The sequence below is a fragment of the Malurus melanocephalus genome, unplaced genomic scaffold, assembly GCF_030028575.1.
Source record: "Malurus melanocephalus ecotype Western Australia unplaced genomic scaffold, MMel_1.1 scaffold_942, whole genome shotgun sequence".
Lineage (NCBI taxonomy): Eukaryota > Metazoa > Chordata > Aves > Passeriformes > Maluridae > Malurus > Malurus melanocephalus.
Window position 1 is genome coordinate 100,027 of NW_026624174.1, and position 25,135 is coordinate 125,161.

Consider the following 25,135-nt stretch of genomic DNA (forward strand, 5'->3'; position numbering starts at 1 on the left):
CGTGAGGTTAGAAGGCAGTGTGAAACAGGRAAGGCAAAAGCACAGAGAAATTGGAGAGAAGGGACCMAAGATGCTTTTGGGTCCCTTCCAGTTCGAGATATTCTATGATTCTATAGTGTACTGTAGAACAGTGCTATAGAAGCATCCAAAAACTTACAAAATTAATTCCAGAGATTCGAAGGAGGAAAATCTCTGGAGATGAAGACGATGGATAGGAGGCATTGGTGGCACAGTGGTGCTGGAGGAGCTTCAGGGCTGGGTATTGATGTATTGAGAATGCAGATAGAGATGTTTAGTGGTGACCGAAGGCACAAACATTGGAGGTAAAAGGGGAGAATGAGGAAGATCCTCATTTTGGTGGAAGTGGGAGAGGCAAATACATTCTGCAAGGGCCATGGACTCAGTGAGATACCTGACTGCAACACGAAAAGCCATGCATGGGGAGYGAGTCTTGCAGAGATTGCTGGTGGGGCTGGCATGAGCAGCTGCCGCTCCTCCTCTGTGCATGAGCTTTGCTTCCTGTCTTGTGACATACRTGCTGGGCTTGCCAGGGCTGTTGTGCCCAGAAGGAACAGTGTGGTTTTTCATCTTGCATAAGCAACATTTAATTATTAGGGGTTTTTTTCTCCTCCAACCAAGTTTCAGGTTGCCTAGTGTYTTGCTTTGTTGTGGAGTTCTTCTTGGTGAGGGTTTTTGACATTCCTCTCATGCCTGCAGTTTCAAGGAATGGTTGTTCCTTTGTCCCCTTGTCTTTCTCAAGGGGAGAGGGGAGAAGTCTTCTGGAGGGAATCAGAGCTGTCTCTGAGATGGTGGCTGTCCCTGAACACATGCACATCTCCTAACTGCCCTCCAAGAGCTTTCTGATTYAGTCCAGTGGCAGTTTAGCAGTAAGATACACCACTGGTGCAGAAGGGACAATGTTACTCTAAAGGACTATTTTTAGGAACAGCTAGAGACAGATGTGCAGCATAAATTGAAAAAATAAGCAAGCAGAATATAAATATTTTGTTTTTCYGCCTGATTCTTTCTTTGTGTGGTCCTCTGACCTTACAGATCTACCCCTTAAAATGAAAGAAATGCAAAACTCTACCTTTTCGGCTAAGCTTTCCTCAGGCTGTACTTGGCTCCCTTTTCCAAACCACATCAGAAAGGGACTTTGTGTTTTCCTACAGCCCTTGTTTGCACTGACTCCGGGAAGGCAGTCTGGGGCTGCTTGGCGTGGTGAGCCAGGGCTGTGGTCCCTTGTTCCTGGCCCCTGGAGCAGCAGCAAGACCCTGTTCCCACCTCAGAGGCTGAGTTGGGGCAGAGCACCCCATTGTATTCATGCTGGGAGTGAGTGGTTATGAATCTGTTTGCCAGGTTTTCTGCCATCTGGATTTCTCCAGGCAGTGAGTCCCAGAGATTAATTCTCATGGAGGTGCCTTGTATGTATCCGCAAAGCYAATGGGCAAGGAGTAATCCCTGTGTGCAGAAAATGTGTTTTCACCCAGAATACTTCTCTTGGTATTTAAGGATTAGTCTGTGTGTTTCTGCACAGATGGGAAGTGCTGTGCACATACTAAGTAGTCTTAGGATGAAAAATAATAAAACTCACAGAAGCAGGMATTAAGTTACTTTTATAAGGCTGGTATAAAAGCTTCTGTCTCTTCTTGGCTCTGGTTTAAGTGAAGCCGCAGAGAATTAAATTCTTTAAAAGCACTATCTTTTCTGCTCTTTCTTCTGCCCGAAAGGGAGGCTTAATCTGATGGTTATCCTGCTGATCATCAGCACTTGGAGAGTGGAAAGCCGGAGGGAAGGAAGGAAGCAGCRTGACCTCAGACAAGGCGCGCTTCTCCTGTCCTTCCACCGCGCCATGCTCGCACAATGCGCTTCCCGACGCGCACCGAGACTTCAGAAAATATTAAGAGGATAAAGTGCTTTTGGGGAAGGGAGGAGGAATAATATTAAATAAACAAGTTTTAGCATCCTCCAGTGGCCTTTGCTATGTTTTTAAAGATTTATGCCAAATGCAGGCTTTATTGGAATTTGATCAGATAAAGCTCAGTTGTTATGGGAATGTCTTTGTTCATCAGTTTTCTTGCCTGCTTTGAAGACTTCATCACATCTTTCTTTTATTAAGGTGCTTCTGTATTTATGAATAAAGTCYCTGCACCCTTCAAAAAAAGCCTTGTCTTTTATGAATAAACATTCCAAAAAATAAATAGGCACCGCTGCAAAGCAGAGCTAGTRGAAACCCTTACAGGGTGAAAAGACATCCTTCAGAGAGTGTTGTGGTATTGGGTTTAARGTATTTTTATTATGTTCAGGCAGTCAAACAATAACAAGTAATAATTACTTCCTATGGAAGYGGTGCCATGTTTTGTTAACACATCATAAAGCATCACAAAATACGCAGCTGAAGCGCTGTGTTTCATTGTCATCGTTGTCTTAGGCTGTCAGGGGGTACCTGAGAGGCTGTGGATGGGATGGATGTCCCACAGGATGTGTCAGAGCATAGGGTTGGGGCAAATGAGCAGTGCCAGATCACAGCTGTGGGGACACATCAGATTGCAATGAAGAGTTTGAAGCAAACAGGAGCTGACCTTGGGTCTTCCTATGTTGGGGAGGGCCCAGTCCATGTCAGCAGCTCCTGTGAGCTTGGTCAGGGTCTAGGAAGAGCCATCTGTCCTCTAGACACTGGTAACCCCTGCTTCCTCCAGGGCCTCTCTCCCTGCTTGGAGGTATGAGGAGGAAGATACTGTGGAACATATTACCCCATTATGAGTCAGATTTAAATTTAAACCGCAGTCGGTTGTTCAAGCACTTTCAATGCAGGCCGTGTTTTGTCTTGTTTTTCAGCTGGGGAATACGTTCAGAGTGAGCTACTATAGATTTGGGCCAAATCTCCATGGTGCAAATCTGAGGCAATTTACACTGACTGCAAGAGAGATGCTTCAGACTGATCTCCGTATAATCAGGAGCAGAGRAGCCTTGCTCTCTTTTCTTGCCAAAATGTAATGCCACAGAAGAAAATACCATGGAGCAGGATTTGTGGCTGTGAGCTGGCGCAGGATGTCTGTATTACARATATCACCTGGGGCACTTGGTTATAATTGACTGCCATCGCTGTGACCCACATCTAAAATAGTGCACTTGGATCTCACAGTTAAGGCATTGCTGTCCTGAAAACCAGTTTCTTGCATTCTGAAAGGTTACAAGGTCATGTTTGGTGGCAAATCTGCAGTGTTCTTTGAAGTACCAAACTCAGTATAAAGTGTGGATATAATAATTTTCTACTCTACCAACCTCTTTCTYTTTCCCCCGGCAACAGCTGGGGACCACAGGACATTAATTTGCAGTATATTTCAGTTGAATTGCTGTTTTCTCCTTGTTCCAGCATTCCTTTTTCTGGTTCCAAATGCTGTATACTACAAGAAGGTGTTAATATTTTGGACACCACCTATAGAGTACCTTTGGCAAATACTCTGTGAGGGTGAGGGGCACTATTTATGGCTGTATCATCTTCCCTGCAATTTGAGAGCGGGTCTCAGATGCAGCCACCTTTTGCCAGGATCAGAGCAGTTATTGAGGATCACTTGAAGAAAGAGATGATGTCTCCCTTAGCTCCTGGCAAGGGCCAGCATGGGATTCCCAGCTGGACATTGCCATGCGTGGAAATGCAGGGCACTGAGCTGATGGTGCCGTTTGCAGTGCATGTGCATTATCAGAGGTGTAGGAATGCGGGCTGTGGATCAGAAAACAACTGCTAGGTTTGGGTTCCTGCTCTCTGAGCTAGGGTTTGGTGGGGTAGCCAAGCCTGTATTATGCTGGGACATGAGCAAGTTTGAACCARGCACCTCAGCGTGGTAGTTACTGGGCTGAGGAGCATCAGGTTGGCTTGATGGCTATCTGCTGGAGAGGCAGGGGTGGGCTTTATGTTCCTGTTCTGGGAAGGTGTATGAAACAGTGTGAGGCTTTGTAGGAGMGAAGCCTGCATGAGGAAGTAGAGATGAAGATGCCTGCAGAAAGAAGCCTGCATGAAGAAGGAGAGATGCTGGGAGAACATGGAGGAGGATGGGAGTGGTTTGGATGGAAGCCCRTCGGTGGTGGAAAGAGAAAACCGCAAGGAGAATTGTGAGTTATGGTGAACAATGCAGGCAAGAGGAAAGAAAGAAAGAAAGAGGAGGGACTTCTGGAAGAAGATGACATCTTGGAAGAAGTACTATGTCCAAATATTCATTTAGCCAAGAAAGCTGCATGCCAAAATGTTGTAGTGAAATGCACAAGAAGATGAGATATGACTGTCAGGGACAGGGCTGAGGGAGAGGAAAGGGCTTGGGGGACCTGTGCATAAAGGGGAGATGAACACAGGAGTACCCTGCAGGATCTGGGATATTTGGCTAGAAGACAGGAGAGCCCACTCTGTTTTTGTTGACTTTGGCTCCTCTCTGTTGATACTTTAATAAAACATAATGTGCCTTTGGCAAGTTAAAGCTAAATCTAGATAAGTTTACGGGATTTTTTTTGTTTTGCTTCATTTTATATAAAATATTTCTTTGGAGCTATCTTAAAATCTCCCAAATGGCAGGAAATTGCCCTCAATATTTCAGAATCTTCCAGGAGAAGGACCCCAGACCCTCGGTTCTTGTTTATTGCTTATGCARTGCAGAGTCTTCCTGCCTGCTTAGGCACAAATCAGACTGGCCGGCCTTGGGGCTCTGTCCCCAACTTACACTGCACATGTATCTTCAGTATCAGCAGGAAGGCCCTGCTTGGGGAACAAAGGGAGAGGGAATCCCTTYCCAGGATCCATTCTCTTCCCAGAGTTCATCCCCTCACTGCAGGGTGATGCAATGAGTCAGTCACAGTGATTCCATGACATATTTGACTTCCCCTCCCTTCCTGACCTGCTTAAGGGCTCATCTCTTCACCCCCCTCACTCTTCACCTTTTTTTACCTTTAAGTGAGAATCAGCCAAYGCTGTAAGAGAATCCTAGTGCAGCTGTAGCCCATCCAGATTTAAAAGAGGTTGGGTTATGTGTGCAATATGTTCTTTTTATTTGCGAGTTTGCATGAAGAACGTGTCTGGCAAGTTCTGAGCAGATGGATCAGAGAGCTATGGGTTTTTACAAACTTTGGCAAGTACTCCGTACCTTTCTTTGTATTTTGGCAGGAGCTCTGCATCTCATATACTAGTCTCTAAAGATTCTGYCCTCAGTTTGAGCCTGGTTCGGAGACCAATGCAAGTAATGGAAAGAGTTCATTGATAAACAGGGGGACTGTAAAGCCCTTTTAACTCCATAGCACTGAAGGCAGGGTCTGAATTACTCCTTTGCAGAAGTGGCTACAAGAAGAGCTTGAAAACTCACACTGACAWTTTTTTTTGAAAATACACAGCTGCYCTYTTGCACTTAGAAGCAKCTAAGATTTTGATAGCCAGTAGATTCCCAATTATCTGGCAAAAGGTACTACATGGAAGCTTTGCACTTTACGCCATATGTTTTCACATATAATGAGTAAGAAACTGGAGAGGTTTGCAACAGGATCAAGGATTTGGTTTTCCTTGTGTCCAAGATAGGATCAAAGGCCTCAGATTTAACCAGGGAATGAGAAAGGATTGATAATTAGCACAGTCATTTTTTAAGTTTCAGAAAGAGCTGGCTGAAGTCCCTGCGAGCTGTCCGAGGAGACCTTTGAAATTTGGAACCAGGCAGTGAGTGAATCTTTCAGTAGGGTGAAGACTATGTCAGAATTTGGAAATGACAAGCAACTGCGGATGCAGACCTTGGGAATCTGGTCATTCCAGTGCAGTGAGTCAGGCTGGAGTCCCCTGCAGTTCCTTCTAGTTCAGAAAAGGTTATCTTAAATGGCACTTTTCAGCCACGGTGTGCCTAGTTGGACTTACCTCCGCTCTCATGTTAACYAGCATAAGCACATCATTTACCACTGGGTCTCATTGTTTGAGCTTATTTACTTTGAGCTTACAAGTACATGTCAGGCTATTTCCATTATTTTTAAAAGGGCTGTGAAGTTCCAATGGAAATCATGGATAATGACTGATAAGTAAGAGAAAGAGCARTGAGCCTGCCAAGATGTTGTAATACACAAGAACATCACAGGAGTCTGAAATGACAGAGAAGGGAAGGGAAGGAAGGAAGGAAGTTATCAGGGGGCCAACAGCATCTGGAGGGAGGAGATCAGACAGTCCAGAATGAATGGAGAGGAAAGACAGATGAATAGCAGGTTTTCACAAGATAATGCCATATTTATGGTTTTTCAGTGACTGCAGAACACACACTGGCTGACAGCAGTGACCATTTCAACTTCCAAGGCGGTGCAGGAGACAGGATAGACATTTTTAAGTGGCCATATGATCTTATTACTATGTTTGGAAAGTTCATCAACTTGTTTTAAGAAACTGTAAGTCACCAGTAGTATTTCCAAACAGTTGGTGACTGTAATTCTCAAACCCAGCTATAAAATGCCCTTCTTGTTGCTGAAGCTTGGCCTTTGATGAGTGCCCCGGGTTTTCTTGGCTGCTTCAGATGTATGTCATTGATGCATCAGCCTGTGTATCATCACTGCTGAACCACAGTTTTTTGTTTGTTTGCTTGCTGAGGAGGTGGTGAATTTATTAGCCAAAACTACTCCACTGTAAATTATACTTAATTGTAATTTCCCTATTCTTCTGCATCTGATTGTGGCAACAGTAGAAGACTAGAAGTAGTTATTGACCAGAACACCAAATCTGAAATGAACTAAGCAAGTTGCTGTTCTGGAGCTCTAGTTATTTGAAAGAACCAGTGTATCTTTATGTCAATTTTTTTCTTTTTAGCTGTGTAATGAGTCATGAAGACAGGGTGTTCTGGCATCTGCTGTCAGTGCTTATTGTCTAGAATACATACAGTAATGTGTTGATTCAGTTCTCCCTTGCTTTAGCTGCCTAAATGTATGAGTGGGGGAGTAGGCAAAGGAAAATTTGAGCAAAATTATTATGTTTTTTTAACAGAGTCTTCAGGTTTGGAGGGATTTTTAGTTTTGTTTTTGAACCAGTTTAATTGCACTAACGCTGAGTGCTGCTACTCTGCTCATATAACCTCTGATATGCCCCATTCTTTAAAGATGTCATGTTTCTGCTAATTTTGCAAGCATTCTGCTTTGTTTGTTATCATCAATTATGTAGTGTTCTCAGTATACTTTACAGTTTATAAAATACAGGCTAAGATAATCCTTATCCTTGTTTTTATACTCAAAACTAACTGTGTGATGGCTTCTTGGGATTATAAACATGTGTGCCTATAAATAAACAGTTTCATCCTCCAGTATTTTAATGAAGATTTCAGCTACTTGATACTTAAATATAAAAAAAATATATATCTGGTAATGCTTTCCAGTTAGTCTGAAGAATAAGCATAGCAGGTGACAGAATTAATTTAGAAATCAGTATTTCTGGAAGCTCCTCATTTTTTCTGAAACCAGTTGGTGACAAAACTAAAATTTTTCACTGCTGAATGCCCTGGTCATGATGATTTGGGATATGTTTTCAATATAACATCATAGGTCAGCCTCCTCTAATGGATGCGGAGCAGTACAGACAAATCCCCCCCCAAAAGACTGAGCAGAAGGAAGAATAGATTTCATCAGGATTTKTTAAATACCAGAAATCTGGCAGGCCTGATGAGGGTGGCATGTGAGGGCTGTCATCACCAAGATTCCCGGCTGGGCTTCCTAAACATACGTAGCTGTACAAACAAGAGGAACGCTTCATTTGCATTTGGCTTCWTCATGAGCCATTTCCTGCAATTAACTGCATTGTTCATTTATTCCTATGTTCSTTTCACCTTGATCTGCTGGCAGTACCTGCCTGTATGTGGTATCTAGAGACCCTTCATGGGTATTTGTAAGGTAATTTCCCCCAGGTTGTTTCAAGAAGCCTCAGAATTGAAAAAAAGTRTATGAGGGGTAGGTTAGCAGTGGGTATGGAAAAGGATAGCTAGAARGCAGTGTACAAGACACTTGGTCAAAGAAGTTTAACAAGGTTATTGGTTATTTATTTTCCTGTGAAAAGGAGGAATYACATACAGAAACAGGTAGAAAACACCTGAAATTGTTCTTAGAATTTAGAGTATCACTRCTGAGTGAAAATTACTCTGCACACTGGTCTAGAAGTCTGGTGGATCACCTTTTGGTAGCATTTCTTCCTGTATTCATCTCCTGCCCACAGTGTGCATGTGTTCCCAGTGTAATCGTTTACTGTAACAGGCCGTGCTCCGTTAGCGCTCTGCTGAAAGCAAGGCCAACAAGCAGATATCCCTGGATGGACATCCCTGTATCCGGAGCCTGGGTTTGTTGCTTTCTCTGTTTGAGAACAGCAGCCTGTTCAGCCTTTCTCTCGGTGGGTGTGAAGGTGTGCACGCTCACCCCCATACGTGTGCAGCGTCGTGCATCACCCGCTGCGTGTGCGTGCAGGTGTTGGGAGGTGTCGSTCCCCGGCGAGGGAGGTGGGGCTGCCTGTGTTTAGAAACTCTTGTCTCCTGCTCATGCAAATGATGGAACTGTGTCTCTGCACGCCACGGGTGATGCACAGGATTCCCCTGTCCGAACAGCCCAGCCTTCCAYGTCATGACCTATAGTCAGACCCAACTCTTTCCACCTCTTCAAGATGGGGGGTGTTTGGGTAAGGTGTCAAAAAGAAATAGGAAAGGATTAAAGGGGAAGCTTAACTCAGTTGACTTTCTCCTCTGTGGATTTTCTTTTTCTCCCTTGCCTTCTGTTAATATTTTTAGTACGCTGAAGACTTTTGCACGAAGGCTTTCATTTGGCTCCCGCAGGTACGAGCTGCATGGCAGCATTTCTGATAACGGCGTTTGATGTGGTTGTGATGGGCTGAGCATAAAGGTGAGGTGGTGTTTATAGYTGAGGCAAGGCAATGTTTATAGGTGAAGGTAATATCTCTTCTAAGGCCAATCAGTATGGTTGGAAGAAGTAGACAAGCTTTCAAGCACAAAAGCTGCAAGGCACAAAAAAGGCTTTTATTCTTTTTTGAAAATAAATTAGTTGATCTAGAAGGAGGAAAGGATTGAAAACACWGGAAGAGAAGTTTTTCATTGAGGGTGTTGGCTTGAGGGTGTATTGGAAGAAAAGGGTGTTCCTGATGGGGAAGGTTGAAACCAGAAATGTAGGGCATAGTAAAAAGAAGCAAAGCAAAGCAGGGAAATGGCAGAACCTGAAATGCTGACTTCGTGTAGTAATTTCTGGAAGATTTATTTGAAGAATACATTGTAACTGTAAAAATTTCTGGGACATTCTTACAAAAAGGCCCCTTGTTTACCACTGTATGGAGTGCAATTGCTTCAGCATGGATGGAAATAGAACACAGGGTAGGAAAAGAATCTTAATCAGATTATTTTGTGGGTGGAAATGTACTCTGAGGATCCAKCCTGGGATTTTATCTTCCCTTAGTTTTCGACACTTGCAACAATGTAAGACAAAAAGAAGGGAAAATGGAGATGGTGGGGCAGGAAGATCCTTCTTGCTTGTAAGTACTCAGGTTGTTAGGATCATACATCACCCTAGCACTATGAAGATACTGAACCCAAGAGAAGGAGATTGAAGCTAATTTCACTAAGTATGACACTCGTCTCACTTAACAGCTTTTGCCAAAGAGCTGCCAGTGCCTGTTTAACCCGTGGTGTCAATTGTGAAAATTCTCTCATACTTAGTTTGTGACTTTTTACCTCATTCTTCATAATTTTCTTCCTGAACATGCTGCATATAAACAACATGGAGAGAAACTTTCTTTTCAGATATTGTAGCTACCATAGGATGGATAGTATCCAGCTCTTTCAATCCACAGTATCTGTCCTGTCCCACAATGCCACACAGTTCTGACACCTGCCAGCACTTTTCTTGTCACTCAGCTCAGCGGTATTGAGGATGGAATTTCTTTGTACCATTGGATAGGTGCAGTGATGATTTCTTGTACTTTTACAAATGCCTTTCATTCCAGGTACACACTTTGTCTTTTGGTWGCAGTGGGGATAAAGACTGGGATAAATACATGTTTCTTTTGATACCAAGGCGCAGCTGCGTCTTCAGAGTATGTCTAAGACCAATTATAGTTAACATCAGGAGATTGCTTTTGGCACATTTCTTACTTTCAGTCCTTACATCACTGCCAAAACTGAGGTATGCAGTTTCTGGAGTCTTTGGAAAGATATGACTGTGCAGAAAGGAAGAGAAATGAGCCAAGTTCTTGTGTCCCATTTGCCTCACACCCCCCCTCCCCCCTCCTCTCCCCCAGCCCCAACACATCCTTGCAGAATGACAGCTGCATTACATCCTCAGAAACACTTGACCTGATAAAGACCAAAGGGAAGGCAAAGTTATATTTGTAATTCTCCGGGACTTTCCCAGCATTGATTACTGATTCTCTCATCCCTCTGGCACTTCTGAGCAATGGTAGTCCCCTTGCTGCTGCCAGACTCTGTAAACAGTTGTTCAGACACTTTGTTTGAAGGTTACCTCATAAAAAGGAGTCCCAGTGTTCACTGTCAGAGTGCCCTTAGTTTCTACTGGGGAACTCAGCATTGCCTACTTAGTAATCTCCTGGATTTGAACCAACATCTTCTCATGGCTTTCTGCTAAATTTGTTGATCAGAAAGAAGACAAAGAGAGTGTCATGTTGCTGTTCTTTTCGTAAGAAAAATGTCACTGTAGGAGCCACACTGTTGGCCTTCGAGAGATCCAGCACTGCCTTGGAATAAATAGGAAGACTCCACATGCTGGACTGAGTCTGAGTTTTTTAAGCCTGTTTAATTAGGAAAAGCCTGATTTTATCATGATGGGATTGTTTCACACCTCTTTTGAAATAYTTTTCTTTACATCTATCATGCGGTTTCACCATGACTTTATTACAGTGGTGCTTGCTAGATGTTGGGTTGTTCTGGGCTGAGGAAATAGGGGAAAACAATGAAACATTGTCAGTTACTCATTTAGAGATGGACTTGGGTGCTTGAAGAAAGGAAAAACCTGAAACCATATATGAAGTTGCATGGCTGGCCTGCCAAAAGTTAGAAAGTGATGTTATCTTGTGGTATCTTGATTGGAGTTGACTTCATGTTGCGTGGCATTACAGCTGCCTGTATCACAAAACTATCAGCAGAGTAATAACCAGGAAACCAGAAAGCTGTTAGCAGCCAAAAGTCCAATAGTTTTTGTCCGAGAGTTAGGGTAAATAATAGCAGGCTGTGTTTGTATGTGGGAAGGCATTCACTGAATTGTGTGCCTGGGAGGAAAACTGTGAGCATTTGAAATTGTAGCCATGCAGGGCCTGGGTTTCTTTTATACGGGTATTTTTTTATGGCTTGGTCAGTAGAAGCTTTGCTGAAATGTTTGGCACGAATACAGATACAGCTGGCATCAAAGTGTGGAAGGAAGCAGCCTCACCTATTGCACCAATCCATGTGTTTATTGTATGGTTAGTGGCTAAAATCAGGGGGAAGGCTGGTTGATTATGGGGGAGCAGTGCCATACCTTCAGTGTACAGTAACTACATGGCACAGGCTGCACCTCAGCATCTTGTGCTCCAGCCAGTGTAAGTATTACTGAAGAAGGTAAAATAGCTTCTTTTGATGATTACTGTGGTCTCTTGACCCGCTGGCATTACAGGATAAGTTTTCAGGGCAGTTCCTTCTGTGTAATTTCTCTCATGAAGAAATGTGTGACGGTATGTTTTGCTTGGGAGCATAAGCTGATTTCATTAGGGTGTTTTTATATTTTATATTTTTATATTCTTCCCTTCACACACCCTTTGAAGAATCTTAGTGAAAATGTGTGTGACTGTATATCTGCTGCATAGAGGTTTCAGCTGCAATAGTTTCTTCTTCTATTTTCTAATGCTAGTGGTCCATTTTAATAGCAAACAGATAAATGCTAACCTGTAGGCAAYCTTGTTTGTTGTTTCTTGCAGGTTTTAAAATCTAAAGAATTATCATCACCAGGACAGCGCTATATCGACAGCAAAGTAGTTAAAACRAGAGCTGAAGGAGAATGGTTGTCTTTTGATGTCACTGAGGCTGTACATGAGTGGCTCCATCACAGAGGTGACAAAAAGTGCTCTTTGCCTTCACTCCTGCCCCAACTGCTCCTCCATTAACTCCAGAGTATTTCAGAGTCATTCCACGTGTAAAAACCAACTCCACTCACTTTTATGTTTTGCAGACAGGAATCTTGGATTTAAAATAAGCTTACATTGTCCATGCTGCACCTTTGTGCCTTCCAATAATTATATCATCCCAAATAAAAGCGAGGAGCTTGAAGCAAGATTTGCAGGTAAGGAAAGAAAAAAACCCTGACTTTTTTAAATGCTCTGGTACTTACTAACTGAAGAGGGAAACAAAAAGCTGGTTTTCCCCCTTAAAGGTCATTCAGTTCATTGAAAACTTGGTCATTTGAGAATTCTGATTCTCAGCTGGTAGGAAATGGTATTAAAGACACAAGGGTAAAAACTATATCACCTGAACAATTTTGAAATCAGATGGCATGAATAAGCTGTGTCATTTCATGCACGTAGCTTTGATGTCCGTAAGAGTCAGAGTTAACAGCTTGCCACATGCACACAGGATATAAATACAGTTTTGGATTTMGTGGAGACTGTTGCACAGTTTGCCATCCACTATTGGATAGTAATGAGAAAACATACTCAGTATTTTCAAAATAAACCCTTTGCCTGCTCTCCACCCTAGTACTGTAATGAGTCAGACTTAGTCAAAAAGATTGAAAAGAGTGAGCATTAAAAAAATAAAAAACTGGGTAGTGAGGGTTATGGAAATATGTGCTTTTTATGACCAGCAGACAAGGTGATAYGGAGTAAATATATCAAGGTCATATAAACTCTCTTGTGTTTTTAAGCCACTAAACTTTCTGTTTCTCAAAGGGAAATGATATTTAATTGACTGTACTATAGTTACCATCCAGCAGTACATATGGCTATATAGCTATATTAGAACSAATTTTAACCTAAATTCTGTTCATGAAGTTCTCATTTATTGAAGTGTATCATTATTTGGTTCACTTGTGGTTCAAGTATTTGGCTGTATTYCTTTTCAAGTATTAAGCTTTTCTAACTGTTGTTTCACTGCATGGTAATTCTTTCCTGTAAGTAAATACATGTGTTGTACATATGATTAAAGTGTGGATATTAAAAAAYTGTTAGTACGATGTTTGGTCACTGTAATTGTGTATGCTAGAAAAAAAATAGTGTATGTTTTTCTATTTAGATGGTAGTGTCTGGTTGTAAGGTTGATTTTCTAAAGGGTCTTAACAAAAGGCYTAACATGATCCCTAGGAAAGGCCAATACTTTGAGTCTCTTGCCTGTGCTATTGCCATGATAAGAAGATAGTAAGGCAGTTAGGATTAAAAGAGTTTACAAAATGTGAAGCCATGAATTCCCATTTCAAGAAGAAATACTTTGGTCAGTGCCCATATAAAGGAAGAGAGTAGAATAACTTGACTTTCTGGGGGAAATCAGCAGATTTGAGTAAACTGGCAATGGGAGAATTTATAAGCCTTAGAAATGAGTCAATGTGMTGGAGAAAACTAAGGGGATAGAAGTAAGAGGGGGAGATAAAGGTGGAGTATCCAGASGAGTTTTGAGTGTGTTAAAAGGTTTTAAAATGTACATAACTGTTAAAAGTTGGGAATACTGCTCTAACTGAAGCAACAAAAGAATCAGTGCCTGGGGTATTTGAAGCTAGGCAATGCAGATGCAGTGACTGAAATTACCTTTTCTGTTACTGATTTAAACGTTTCTRGTAAATGTGCTGAAATTCTGTTAAACAGCTGTGAATGTGGGAGGGCTGATACAATAGATAACATGAGAACTGTGAATATCTTAGGCATCTTGGATTGAAATTTGCCCCCACTTTCCCAGTAAACATGCCCAGCTGATACCACCATGGCCCAGTTTCTGAAAGATATATATTTTTTAATGGATGGTTTATTTAATTTGTGCAGAAAAAGCAACACAATGTTTATCACCAAAATGTATTTTTTGAAGGTATTGATGACTACACATATTCCAGTGGTGATGTGAAAGCTTTAAAGTCCAATAGGAAAAAATACAGTGGGAAGACCCCACATCTTCTGCTAATGTTGTTACCCTCCTACAGACTTGAGTCGCAACAGCCCAGTCGGCGGAAGAAGCGTGCTCTAGATGCTGCCTATTGTTTTAGGTAATTATGCCTACTCATCCAATATTCCTACACATCCTACCAGCCTGGGAGGTGTCATGCAGTTGTTTGTCATGTTTCTTTACAGYTGGCATGTATAGAGAGCGCAGACCCTCACTCTCAGAGGCAGGGGGTGTGTGCAGAGGTCTCTGCCTGGCAGTCTCTGGTCCCACAGAGATGGGGCAGATTGCTGTGACCTTAGACAGCAGAAGCTCAGATGCATCTGGGACGATTGCCAGATGCATTAGCCCCATACTTACAGCCAAATTATCACCTTCCCTTTGCTCACCTACTCAGAGAGTCCCCTCTGTAGGACCTGGAGGAAAGCATTTGACTGGTCCTCCAGGGAAACCATTCACTTTGTATGAGCCAGTCCTGCCATATCTAAGCATCCAGTTTCAGTTACAACATAATCTACTACTGATTTGATTTTGTTGAGAATTTTTGTGACTCAGACTTGCCTGCCTGTAAAGGATCATTCAGGGAGCAAGCACCTGGATTATTTTTATTCCCTCTGTTGCCTTTGTTATGACTGATGTGTTTGTATTTTATTTCCCAGGAATGTGCAGGATAATTGCTGTCTGCGTCCACTTTATATTGACTTCAAGAGGGATCTTGGCTGGAAATGGATTCAYGAACCTAAAGGATACCATGCTAATTTCTGTGCAGGAGCCTGCCCGTATTTATGGAGCTCAGATACTCAGCACAGCAGAGTAAGTAATGGATTTGCTGATTTTCAGTTTATGTTTTATAACTGCAGGTTGAGCTATGTTTCTGGGCCTGACATTGGCACCAATGCCCAGAGTTAGTCTTAATAATTTAGGATGATGAAATGTGGCCCTAGAGAGGGACTCACACATGGCCTCAAGCTAGTGTTGGAGCAGGAGGAATGTATTGGCATCGAGATTTCCTTTTTTTAATATGTYCATTGATACGAACACATGGTTGGATGGTTTTTGTGAGTCTGTAGCGTTGGGAGGTGGCCTGGAAAAGACCTTTCATTTTAGAGCATGAGTGGAAGATTCCACAATGAGTTTGGTCAGCAAAGGCACTGAGGGAGACACTTTCAGAGTAACAAAAGGGCTGAGTTGTACCACCTGGTCATTTCCTACTTTCATGACTTGCCATTTCAAGGTTAGCACCTGCCATGATGAATGTCATGAAAATGTACTGATAGCTGTCTTTCTTTTACTTCAAAAGCGATATTCTTTCTTGCACTTTGAAAATTTATGTGAAGGAGGGACTTAGTGTCTGGGATGTTGAAGAACCAAGTCATAGTTGTCTGAGATGAGACTTTTTATTTTAGGGATTAGGTGTGGTATTTTAGCCAACTGCCTTAGGATGAGTAGTATTCTGCTGTGAAGTGCTAATTTCCTCTAAGTTATCAATAAGGATGTCTAGACAGTAAATGTAAGAGACAGACATTTGCATCATAGTTGTCATAAAGTAAGAATTTCACCCTCGGGTCCCTGCTAAGAGTGATGTCTCCCCTTTTTYGACCCTCCCTTAAAATACCAGATCCATGTCAGCCAGCAGGGAGAACTGTCTGTGTCCAAGGGACAGCTAGAGTTCCTTCTGGTTGGTGAAACCATGACATCATGTTCTTCCTGAGCTCTCTTTGTAGCTGGCACTGGCTRTGACATTGTGCTCTTAGCCATGTGAGCAGGCAGAGGTATAAATAAGGTGGGTATGTTTCCGTGTTGGTGTGGAGTGACGGTGTACACATTTTGGAACAGAACTTGTTTTTAAAGGAAAGAGGAAGAGCAACTGTCATGGTCACAAATACGTGGTTTGGGTAAGTGCCCAAGGAGCCAGAAGTTGCTTAATAAAATAGTTAGTGTTGCTGTSCTGAACAGATCTTCTGTCTGTCTAAGCTGCAAATGTTGTGTRGAAGTTCTAGGAAAAGGTCACTTGGTGTTTGGCTAAGATATTAATGGCATCCTCAGCAGCACCTATGCATCAGCAGTGGCTAATCCCACATACTGCCCTGGCAGAGAGCCATGCACAGGAATCCAAGGTGGCAGAGGTGAGAACTTCACTGCCCCTGCTTCTCAACAGGAGTCACTGCGCCTTGAGTCCTGGTGCTTGCAGGGTGGCAATAATGGACCTAATTAACATAGCCAGAGGGTAAAAGCAGRGGAGTGCCTATGCTCTGAAGAGGTCTCCTTTCTCTTTGTTCACTTTAAAAGCTGAAATCCTGTAAACAGCAAATGGCAATCTGAAGAAACAGATAAAAACCTTCCCATTTCTTTGGTACTCATGAATATGGTTGGTGTGTTGATTCAATAACGCTTTAGAGACAGACTCCAGRTATGTACCTCTTTTGAGGTTTAAGACTGTGTGGACAAAACCTTAGAAAATTGAGGCATATTGTGATTTAATCCACAATATTGAAGTGGAGAAGCATAAAAAGAAATTAAAATCCAGGAATCTTCATACTGCTTTCAGTGGGCATTCTCTCAGGTGCTGTAGGAGGAAGTGGTGCAGAAAGAAATTTGCTCATTAAGGGTAGCTGTCTTAATCTGTCTTTTTTTTGTTTCTCCTTCTAGGTACTCAGCTTGTATAACACCATAAATCCAGAAGCTTCTGCRTCTCCGTGCTGTGTGTCCCAGGATTTGGAACCCCTCACCATCCTCTACTACATTGGCAAAACACCCAAAATCGAACAGCTGTCCAACATGATTGTAAAGTCTTGCAAGTGCAGCTAAAGGACACCCCTGAAAGCATGACATGTGTTTATTAAAAAAAAAAAAAAAAAAAAAAAAAAAAAAAAAAAAAAAAAAAAAAAAAAAAAAAAAAAAAAAAAAAAAGAAAAAAAAAAAGAGAAAAAATAAAAAATGTTGAAAAGTTTTTTTGGTTTTTTTTTTTAAACTGGCATCTGAAGCAAAACATTGAAGGCTTTTTCCTACATTTCACCTACACATAGTGTGAGATAGACAAGAAGCAAAGTTAAAGAAAAAAGAAACCTTTTAAAAAATAAACACTGGAAGAAATTTGTTAGTGTTACTATGTGAAAGGAAAAAAACAGGAAAATCCCATGAAGTGGAGTTGCTGTATCTGTCCCGTGCCTTACTTGATCTCTCTGTATTGTTACGCAATAGGCATCCTACCCATTCCTCTTAGCTGTAGAGTTAACAGTGCATTATTTATTTGTGTGTAAAAACTATCAAATGAACATTTCTGTATCGCCATTGGAAAAAAGGAAAACCRGCCAATGTGGACAAAGTGGAGACCAGATAAGCTGCCAGAAATGCATATAAAGCCTAAAGGAACACAAGCTCAAAAGAATCAGAAAAGTGATGGTTAGTTTAGTTTGATTAAAATAGAAATCAGTTACTACATTATTGACAAACTCTGCCTTTAAAATACCTTATTTTTCATGCCAGCTGCCTAGAGAGACTTCTTGTAAGGTCTCAAACCCTTGTTTTAAATACTGAATAATTTACTAATAAAGGACACTCTGTTTCAGTCTCAAAGACAAGTCTATAAGATTTTTTTTTTTACTGTAAATGATCTAAAATGTCAGTTTAGTAAACCAGTGAAATATTTAACATGTACTGGTCTAATCTTCAGACCTTAATATGTTGCTGTATAGCTATGCTATGGGATTTTTTTGTTCTTTTGGTATATGTAACCATACGTAGAGTATTACAATAGGTGGGTAGTAAAAGCCAGCTTAATTGGAAACATATCTGTAGATCTCTATTTGTAAACTATTAAAAAATTACGTACTTTATGTGTAATGTGTAAATTTTCACCATATTTTTGTACTCTGTAATACTGTCAGCTCTCATGACTTTGAATTTGAATTTGGGGCTCTTTTTGATCACTCAGAATCACATGTTTCCCTCTAGCTGGCCAGTATGAGTAGAGTCCCTATATTTTGACTTGCACTACAAATACATGTTTTATAATAATTGCTATACATTTGCTTTGTATATTGTTCATCATTATGACATAAGCTACCTGACTCCATTTGTTTTTCTGTTTTATAAAAAAGGATGGATTAAAGCGATCTCTCAGTCCCCCTCCTCCCCTCCTCCCCCAGTTGTCCCCGTTCGTGACCATCGGATTGTTGCGTAGATCGCATTCCTGGGCCTTCAGATTTTCTTTCGTTGTAGACATTCAAACAGATGGGCAGGGAGTGAGGTGTTGAGAGAAGAGATGTYCCAGCCTGGCTGAGGCGAGGCAATYCCTTGCAGGGATTGGCAATCCCCAGCGACATTCAGCACTGTGCAGGAGCTGTAGGGAGCGTTCCCCACGGCGATGCCCCGCGCACATTGGGAGCGGGAGTGGAGCGCACTCGGATGCATCGGCTCAGCACACGGGAGCCGATCCTGCAGCTCCTCTGCACCTCTGCTCCTGCTCCTGCTGCAGCTAACAGCTCTGCCTTTGACTTCTGCAGTGGCACAGCAGGCCCCTTTAGGCTCTTGGGGTGTGTGTGAGGATTGGCAGGATCAGCCCCTTGAYTTATGCAAGTTTACCAGTTTTATCTCGATTGAGTTCATGTTAAAGCTTCTTTYAAAAAGAGAAAAGGGAGAAGGAACRTGGGGGTCCTAGGGTTTTGTTGTTACATGTTTTCATATTGTAGAGGGAGTACAAAGAAAAAAATCGCATCACATGCTTCATTTAAAAAAAGCGCCAACTTAAATTAGAAAATAAAAATATTGTGAAGAAGGCACTATGACTTAATTTCACACAATGAAATGCTTCTGCACAACAAAGCTGGAAACCTGCAATACAAGCTTTGTACTTGGATGAGAAGGACATTTTCTGTCATTGCCCTGAGCAGTGTTGGGAGGACACTCCTGAGCTTGGTGTTGTGAGCTCCAGTTTTGAGAAGTGCAATTTCTTTGGCTTCAGCAGATGCAAAACTGAGGTGCCGCTCGGGCTTGCACATGCAGCTCCTCAGGACTTCTGTGCTTCTTGCCTGGATGGGAACAGAGCCCCAGAGTTGATCTAATCCCACCTGCTGASTCGGTGCAGAGGAGGTGTGTTAGACTTGTGATTTATTCAGTGAGCTGAGGTGAACAGGTGAAGAATCTGTCCTGCTCACACTTGCTTGAGCCAGACTTAACTCTGATGAGAAGATGCACTGAACTCAGTGAAACTCCTCAGGGTAATGCATACTCTGGATTTTGTTGTATAACAACAACAAAATTAGTTTTATCAGGTTCAGTATGAGAACTGTTATTTTTGTTGGACAGGAAAGAAGACAAGGGTGAGCACATTTTACAAAACTTAAAAATGTATTTGCAGTTCTCTGAAATAGGAATGCAGCTCAAAACCAGTTTTGAAAAAGTGGAATAGGAGATAGCATTGTTGTCCAAGTATACTCACTATGCGCTGGATGCAGCTGAAAATTTGGATTTAGAGGTTTTCTCTAAGCATAAAACAATATTTCTATAAGTCATTGCCCCAAGATTGAATACTTCTTTTAACTTCTAGTGTTCCTCAAAATGCACTGATCATATTTAAAATTCTCTGTTATAAAGCTCCTACCTTTTTTTTTTTTTTTTTTTTTAGTTCATTAGGCATGTATTTCCCTTTAATTACCAAGGGTGTTTGGCCTGATCCTACAATATGCAAAACTCGGGTGAAATTTCCCCTCTACAGAGTGGGGTAATGTGAGTCCTAAGCACCACTCAGGTCTGATGTGAATATCCCTCAAATGATCTTTGGATGGGTCTGCAACAGCTCAAGGACTTTGTACTGTGGGGCCTGATTTTGGCGACGTGGTTGCCATTTGGCCTGACATGGTTGCCACTGTCTGAGCAAAGTCCCTGGGAGCTGATGGGAAATGTTCAGCATCTTGGAAGATCAGACCCAAGGGGTGACTGGGGCTGAGGGGGAATCRTAGCACTTAGCTGGGTGGGGTAGGACAGCACTCCTTACATGTTAAGCATCAATACAAATGTATGGTTGGCATRGTTTAAAGGAGGAAAAAAAAAAAGGAACTTAAAGGACAGCTGTGTTGTACTTTGGTGATTGATTACTCTGTATTTTAACACATTGTATGTCTGTTTTTGTGGTGCTCTAGTGGTAAATAAATTATTTCAATAATAYGCTGGCGTTGCTTTCGTATGGCAGTGTTCTTCTGGCGCCAGCAATTGCTCAGCCCTGGAATGTTGAACTCTTTGCAGTTTACACCATGAAAAATGGTGTAAACCATGATTCGGTGTGGGATTTTAGCATGTGTGGCCTTGATACGGTCCAGCACAGGCTCAGGTGAAGAATGAGGGTGAAGAATCAGGGTGAGGGTGGATCACACCTGCTGTGGGGATTGCTCTCCCCTTAGCCACTGTAGTGCATGTTTTGGTCTGTAGGCAAGAAGGAGCTTCTGATTACCTGCTTTGGGTAGCAGAGCTGTCCCCTGTGTGTGCAGGACAGGGACTGCCCTGGGCGGGAGYTTTGTCCTTCATTAGAACCGTCCCCTGTCAGGCTGGTTACTGCTGGAACCATTYTGGGAGCTTTCCTCTCTGGTAGAGGATCTCAAATCAGTTTCTTYCTCATTTCTGTAGCACTGTGGGAGGTGAGAAGGTGTTTTATGTGCTGTGTTTCCTGATGCCCCACAYCACTCCATCCCTCAGGAGAGCACAGCCAAACTGTTGGGTTTGTGTGCTGTACACAGCAGCCCACAGTGGGATGAGGTGGGTAAGAGGCAACGACACAAGTTGGAACATGGCAAATTCTGGCTTTGTGTAAGAAAAAAGTTTTTACAGCGGAGGTGGCCAAGCTGTGGGATGGGTTGTCCAGAGAGACCGTGGCATCTCTGTCTTTGGAGATGTTTAAAGCCATCTGGGCAAGGTTCCAGGCAGCCTTCATGGACAACTCACAAAATCCTGCCCACCCCCTTGTACCTACAAACAGTTGTGGTTGAACCCAACTCATTTCTGTCACAGACTAAAAGAATGCAAGAAACACTGGTTTCACTCAACTGCCTCAGTTRTATCAATTTACCAGGAGCAGCCATGTGGCAAATGGAAGTGGGTTTTTGACAGAAAAATAGGATTCCCTGGTTTGATGTCTCCCTCCATTCACTCTGCAATGTGCARTTGCATTATCCAAGCCAATAAGAATTAAGGAGCCTGGAATTGCAGCTTTTCTTTATCAGGCTCTTGTCACTTAAATAAATAAAACTGATGGGAGGATGACTGTAGGATTGAATAGTTGCTTTTGAAGTTGATAAAATTATATATAAAAATGCYTCCAGACTGGGGACTGATGAGGAGACCAGGAGCTCCTCTTGCTGGTGCCTCCTCTGGCATTTGAAAGAGTGCACAGCATTTCTTGGCATGAAGAAAGAGTGTGTTTATGCCAGATTGTTTAGGGTTATTGTGATAAATTTTGACAAATGGACTCTGTGGTCTGTCAATATGTTTAAGAATGTAACTTGGGATGAGCATTAAAAACAATCTTAGGGGCAATTTCACCACAGTTACGCTTCAGCCTTAATTGATTTCAGTGAGTTTATACAGGCATAAAACTATARCCCTTCAAAATTTTCCAGATGCCAGTTTTTATTCTATTTTTGATTACCCAGCTCTTGGCGAGAATGTCATCTACCAGCCTCATTCTTCTCCAAAGAAGCACTTACTCTGCCTTGAGGTGGGAATACTTTGCAGCCCTGTCTGCTGTATTAATGAAATCAGTGAAGAACAAGAGGGTTTGAGGAGGAATGCTGATTGCAAATTGTGGATGAGAAAGTGGTCATGGTGCCTGAACAAAGTGGAGAGAGGACAGTGTGCTAGAAGTGATTTTATGGCACGAGGCTGAAAAGACAGAAGCTCTCCCTGTGATAATGAGATTTGTGCAGAGTATTTTGATGCTGGGTTTGTCTTCTTTTGTTAACACAGCCTCTCCAGACTCTATCAGTGAAACCCTTACTCTGCTTGAATCAAATTGTGGTTAATAAATGTGGAATATTCAATGTAGGAAAAAACCCAAACCATRCTAATGTCTTAAAAACCATTTTTTAGGCCAAAATCTGCCTCTTAGATCAGACAGAACAGATTCTATGAGGAGCCATGAGTTCTGGAAGAAAATAAACCAAGAGGTTATGTAATTATATGTGGTTATAAAGTAGATGTGAAGTAATGTAGTTGGCTTGTCAGTGGGTATGGGTGTAACAGTAATTTCTTCATCTGTATAAAAATAAAATTAAATGGAACAGAAAGCTGATGAGAACTTCCAATCAAATTTGATATGCTCATTTAATGAAGTAACCTGCTGGAATCTAATACAGAACCCCTGGGGAATAAACCTTTCTTAAACCATATGTGGTCCAAGAAACAAATATTTCCTATAAATGGGATGTTATAGTGCCAAACCAAGATGATGGCAGGAGGAAGGTACAATGATCACTGCTCTTTGGGTCTCAGCAATGTTTGCACACACTATAGGCAGGTCCTGATTTAATGATTCACAAACTTTCCAAAAACATCTGCTGCAAGAAAGAGAACAATGAAGATAAAAATGGCAAATTGGGCCAGTGTCTTTGTGTTCAGTGAAGTGCACCATCAGCTCTCACATACTGTTTGATCCAGCTAATTAGGAGTGCAACCAAAATGCCAACATGCGAGTACACATTTTACTAAAGTCAAAAACCAAGTGGTTGCGGTTCTGATGCAGTGTTCAAACCTGAACCACTTCTATGAAATCCAGTGAGGTCCAATCTCTGCAACTGGTTTGTAACCAAACCTTACTCACCAAAGTTGTTGCTGCAGTGTGTAAGGCTTTGATTTTTTTTTTTTTTTTTTTTGTATGTCAGCAATTCTTGCTCTTGAGTGGCTCTGAGCATGCCAGGTGCAAGTCTCACAGACCAGAGCAGTCTTCTGTTTTTTCTCCCAAGCAAAAGGCACATAAATATAATTGCCACTCATAGGAATGGCAGGTGGAARCAGTCAAAATGTCCCTATGGACCAAGGTGTTTCCCAGAGAGCCAGGACTGTTATAGATCCCCTCCTTCTTCAGGGATTAAAAGACCAGCATTATGGGACTATGTGATGGGTTTTTGCCATCGATGGAACCCACATGAAATGAATTGATGGCTTCATTCCAGCTCCTAGTGTAAACTTGTTGGCAGTCTCCAAGGATATACAGACTAATTTCATCCATCAAAAGCAGAAAATATCTTTATCCGGAAAAAATGTCTTTTTTTTTTTTTCTTTTTCCCCCCTCTGGAAAAATGTAAATACAAGACAAAATATGCAGCAGTTCATGGGCAAGTTATGCATTCCTCTGCAGTGTGTAACCTGTTCTCGAAGAGGTGGTCTGGATCAATTTGTGAAGTGTTGGGAGGGAAAGCTAGATTTGGAGATACTCTGAAATATATTATTTCCTCTRCTTCTTCCATAAACCACTCAGTTACCAAAAAAAAAGAAAAAGAAAAAGAAAAAAAAAGCCAAAAAACTGTAAATAAGCAAATGAACTGATATTTTTTCACCTTGATACCCAGCTATGCTGTATAACACAGAATGTGAATCATTGTAGATCTTGAGTGTCAGACACAGCCAACTGATGTACACAAAGCTGGGTCAGAGAAGGAGGAGCAGGAAAGATGAGCACAACAGGAGGTTTCTGTCAGCACAAGTATAGGCCCTACTTAAGACCACAGGAAAACTGGAATAGTTTTTGTTGTACTTTTTGCATTGGACTGCTTCCATAGCACAACGRGCCATTCCCATTTCTCATGCTTTAAGAAAAGGGGTGTCTTTGGGGAAGTAGGAATTTACCTAGGAATAACTGAAAGTCACTGATACATTTTGAGATGATTATCAGTCAGCAGACATAATTTAAATGAGCTGTTAACAAGACCTTAATTAACTTTTCCTGTAGCTAAGCACCCCTAGCTGTTCTCCTGGCCCCTATCTCTTATTTTAGTGTGAAAAGTTCCTCCACTGCTTTGYGGTAACATATGGTGTCTATCAAATAGTTGAAATCTCAGCAAGTATCCCAAGGACTGAGGAGGAGATCTCAAGCATTAAACCCCTGGGTTTCTCTAGTTCCTGGTCCCTTGAAGCAGTGCTGTAACACACCAGATGATCTGCAGGCTGTGCACAAAAAGGGACCTCAAATGCACTCTCRGCAATGGGCTATCCATGTAAATGCAAAAATATTCTGTTTTGGTCTCCACGAGATACTCATGGACTCATTCAAACAACTCTGTCACTGACCAGACCTCCTCCCCGCCTATAAGCAGTGTGGGAGGAATCCATGACTCTTACCCATGCCAGGGGAAATTCATCCTCAGGAGATGATTAATATGTGTATGCAAAAAAATGTGTCATGGGTTGCAGAGAGGAAAACCTCATTGTCCTGGGTTTTAGCTGGAGTAAATTTCTCCTTAGTAGCTGTTACAGTGCTGTGCTTTGGATTMGGAAAAWGAATGGTATTGGTCAYACACTGAAGTTTTGGGGTTTTTGCTAAATTATGTTTATCATCAGGCAATGACTTTTTTTTTCATGTTGTCTCACGCTCTGACAGTGAGGAGCTGAGCAAATGAAACTGGGAGGGAGCATGGCTGGGACAGGTGACCTGAACGGACCAAAGGGCTATTCCACAACATRGAACATGGTTCTTGTGTATAAACTGGAAGGAGTTACTTGGAAGGTGACCAGTCTGGGTTCAGGAGGAAGGTCAGTGGATGGTGAGCAATTGCATTGTGCATCACTTGTTTTTTTCCTTTTTATTGCCATTACCACTATTCACTATTTTTATTGCATTTTACTTTATTTTCAATCATTAGCTCTTCTTTCTYAGCATACAAGTGTCCCTTTGATTCTCCTCCCCMTTCCACCGGGGTGAGGGGGGGAAGAGAGGGCAGTTGAGTGAGCAGTTGTGTGGTGCCTCATCTCCAGCTGGRTTTAAACCCACGACACCCATCTGCAGACTTGCAAGCAAGAATGCACGTAGTGAAAACAGA

General features: G+C 42.0%; 1 protein-coding gene across 1 annotated transcript in view; it reads left to right on the plus strand.

Moving 5' to 3' along the window:
- TGFB2 (transforming growth factor beta 2) overlaps positions 1-17,036 on the plus strand; it is a 56,662-nt gene extending 39,626 nt beyond the window's left edge. Inside the window, exons 3-7 of the mRNA XM_057386263.1 lie at positions 11,951-12,083; positions 12,202-12,312; positions 14,040-14,214; positions 14,771-14,924; positions 16,761-17,036. Of these exons, the coding sequence (XP_057242246.1) occupies positions 11,951-12,083; positions 12,202-12,312; positions 14,040-14,214; positions 14,771-14,924; positions 16,761-16,919 (732 nt within the window). The 3' untranslated portion in view covers positions 16,920-17,036. The remainder of the gene's footprint in view (positions 1-11,950; positions 12,084-12,201; positions 12,313-14,039; positions 14,215-14,770; positions 14,925-16,760) is intronic.
- Positions 17,037-25,135: the final 8,099 nt, after the last annotated feature.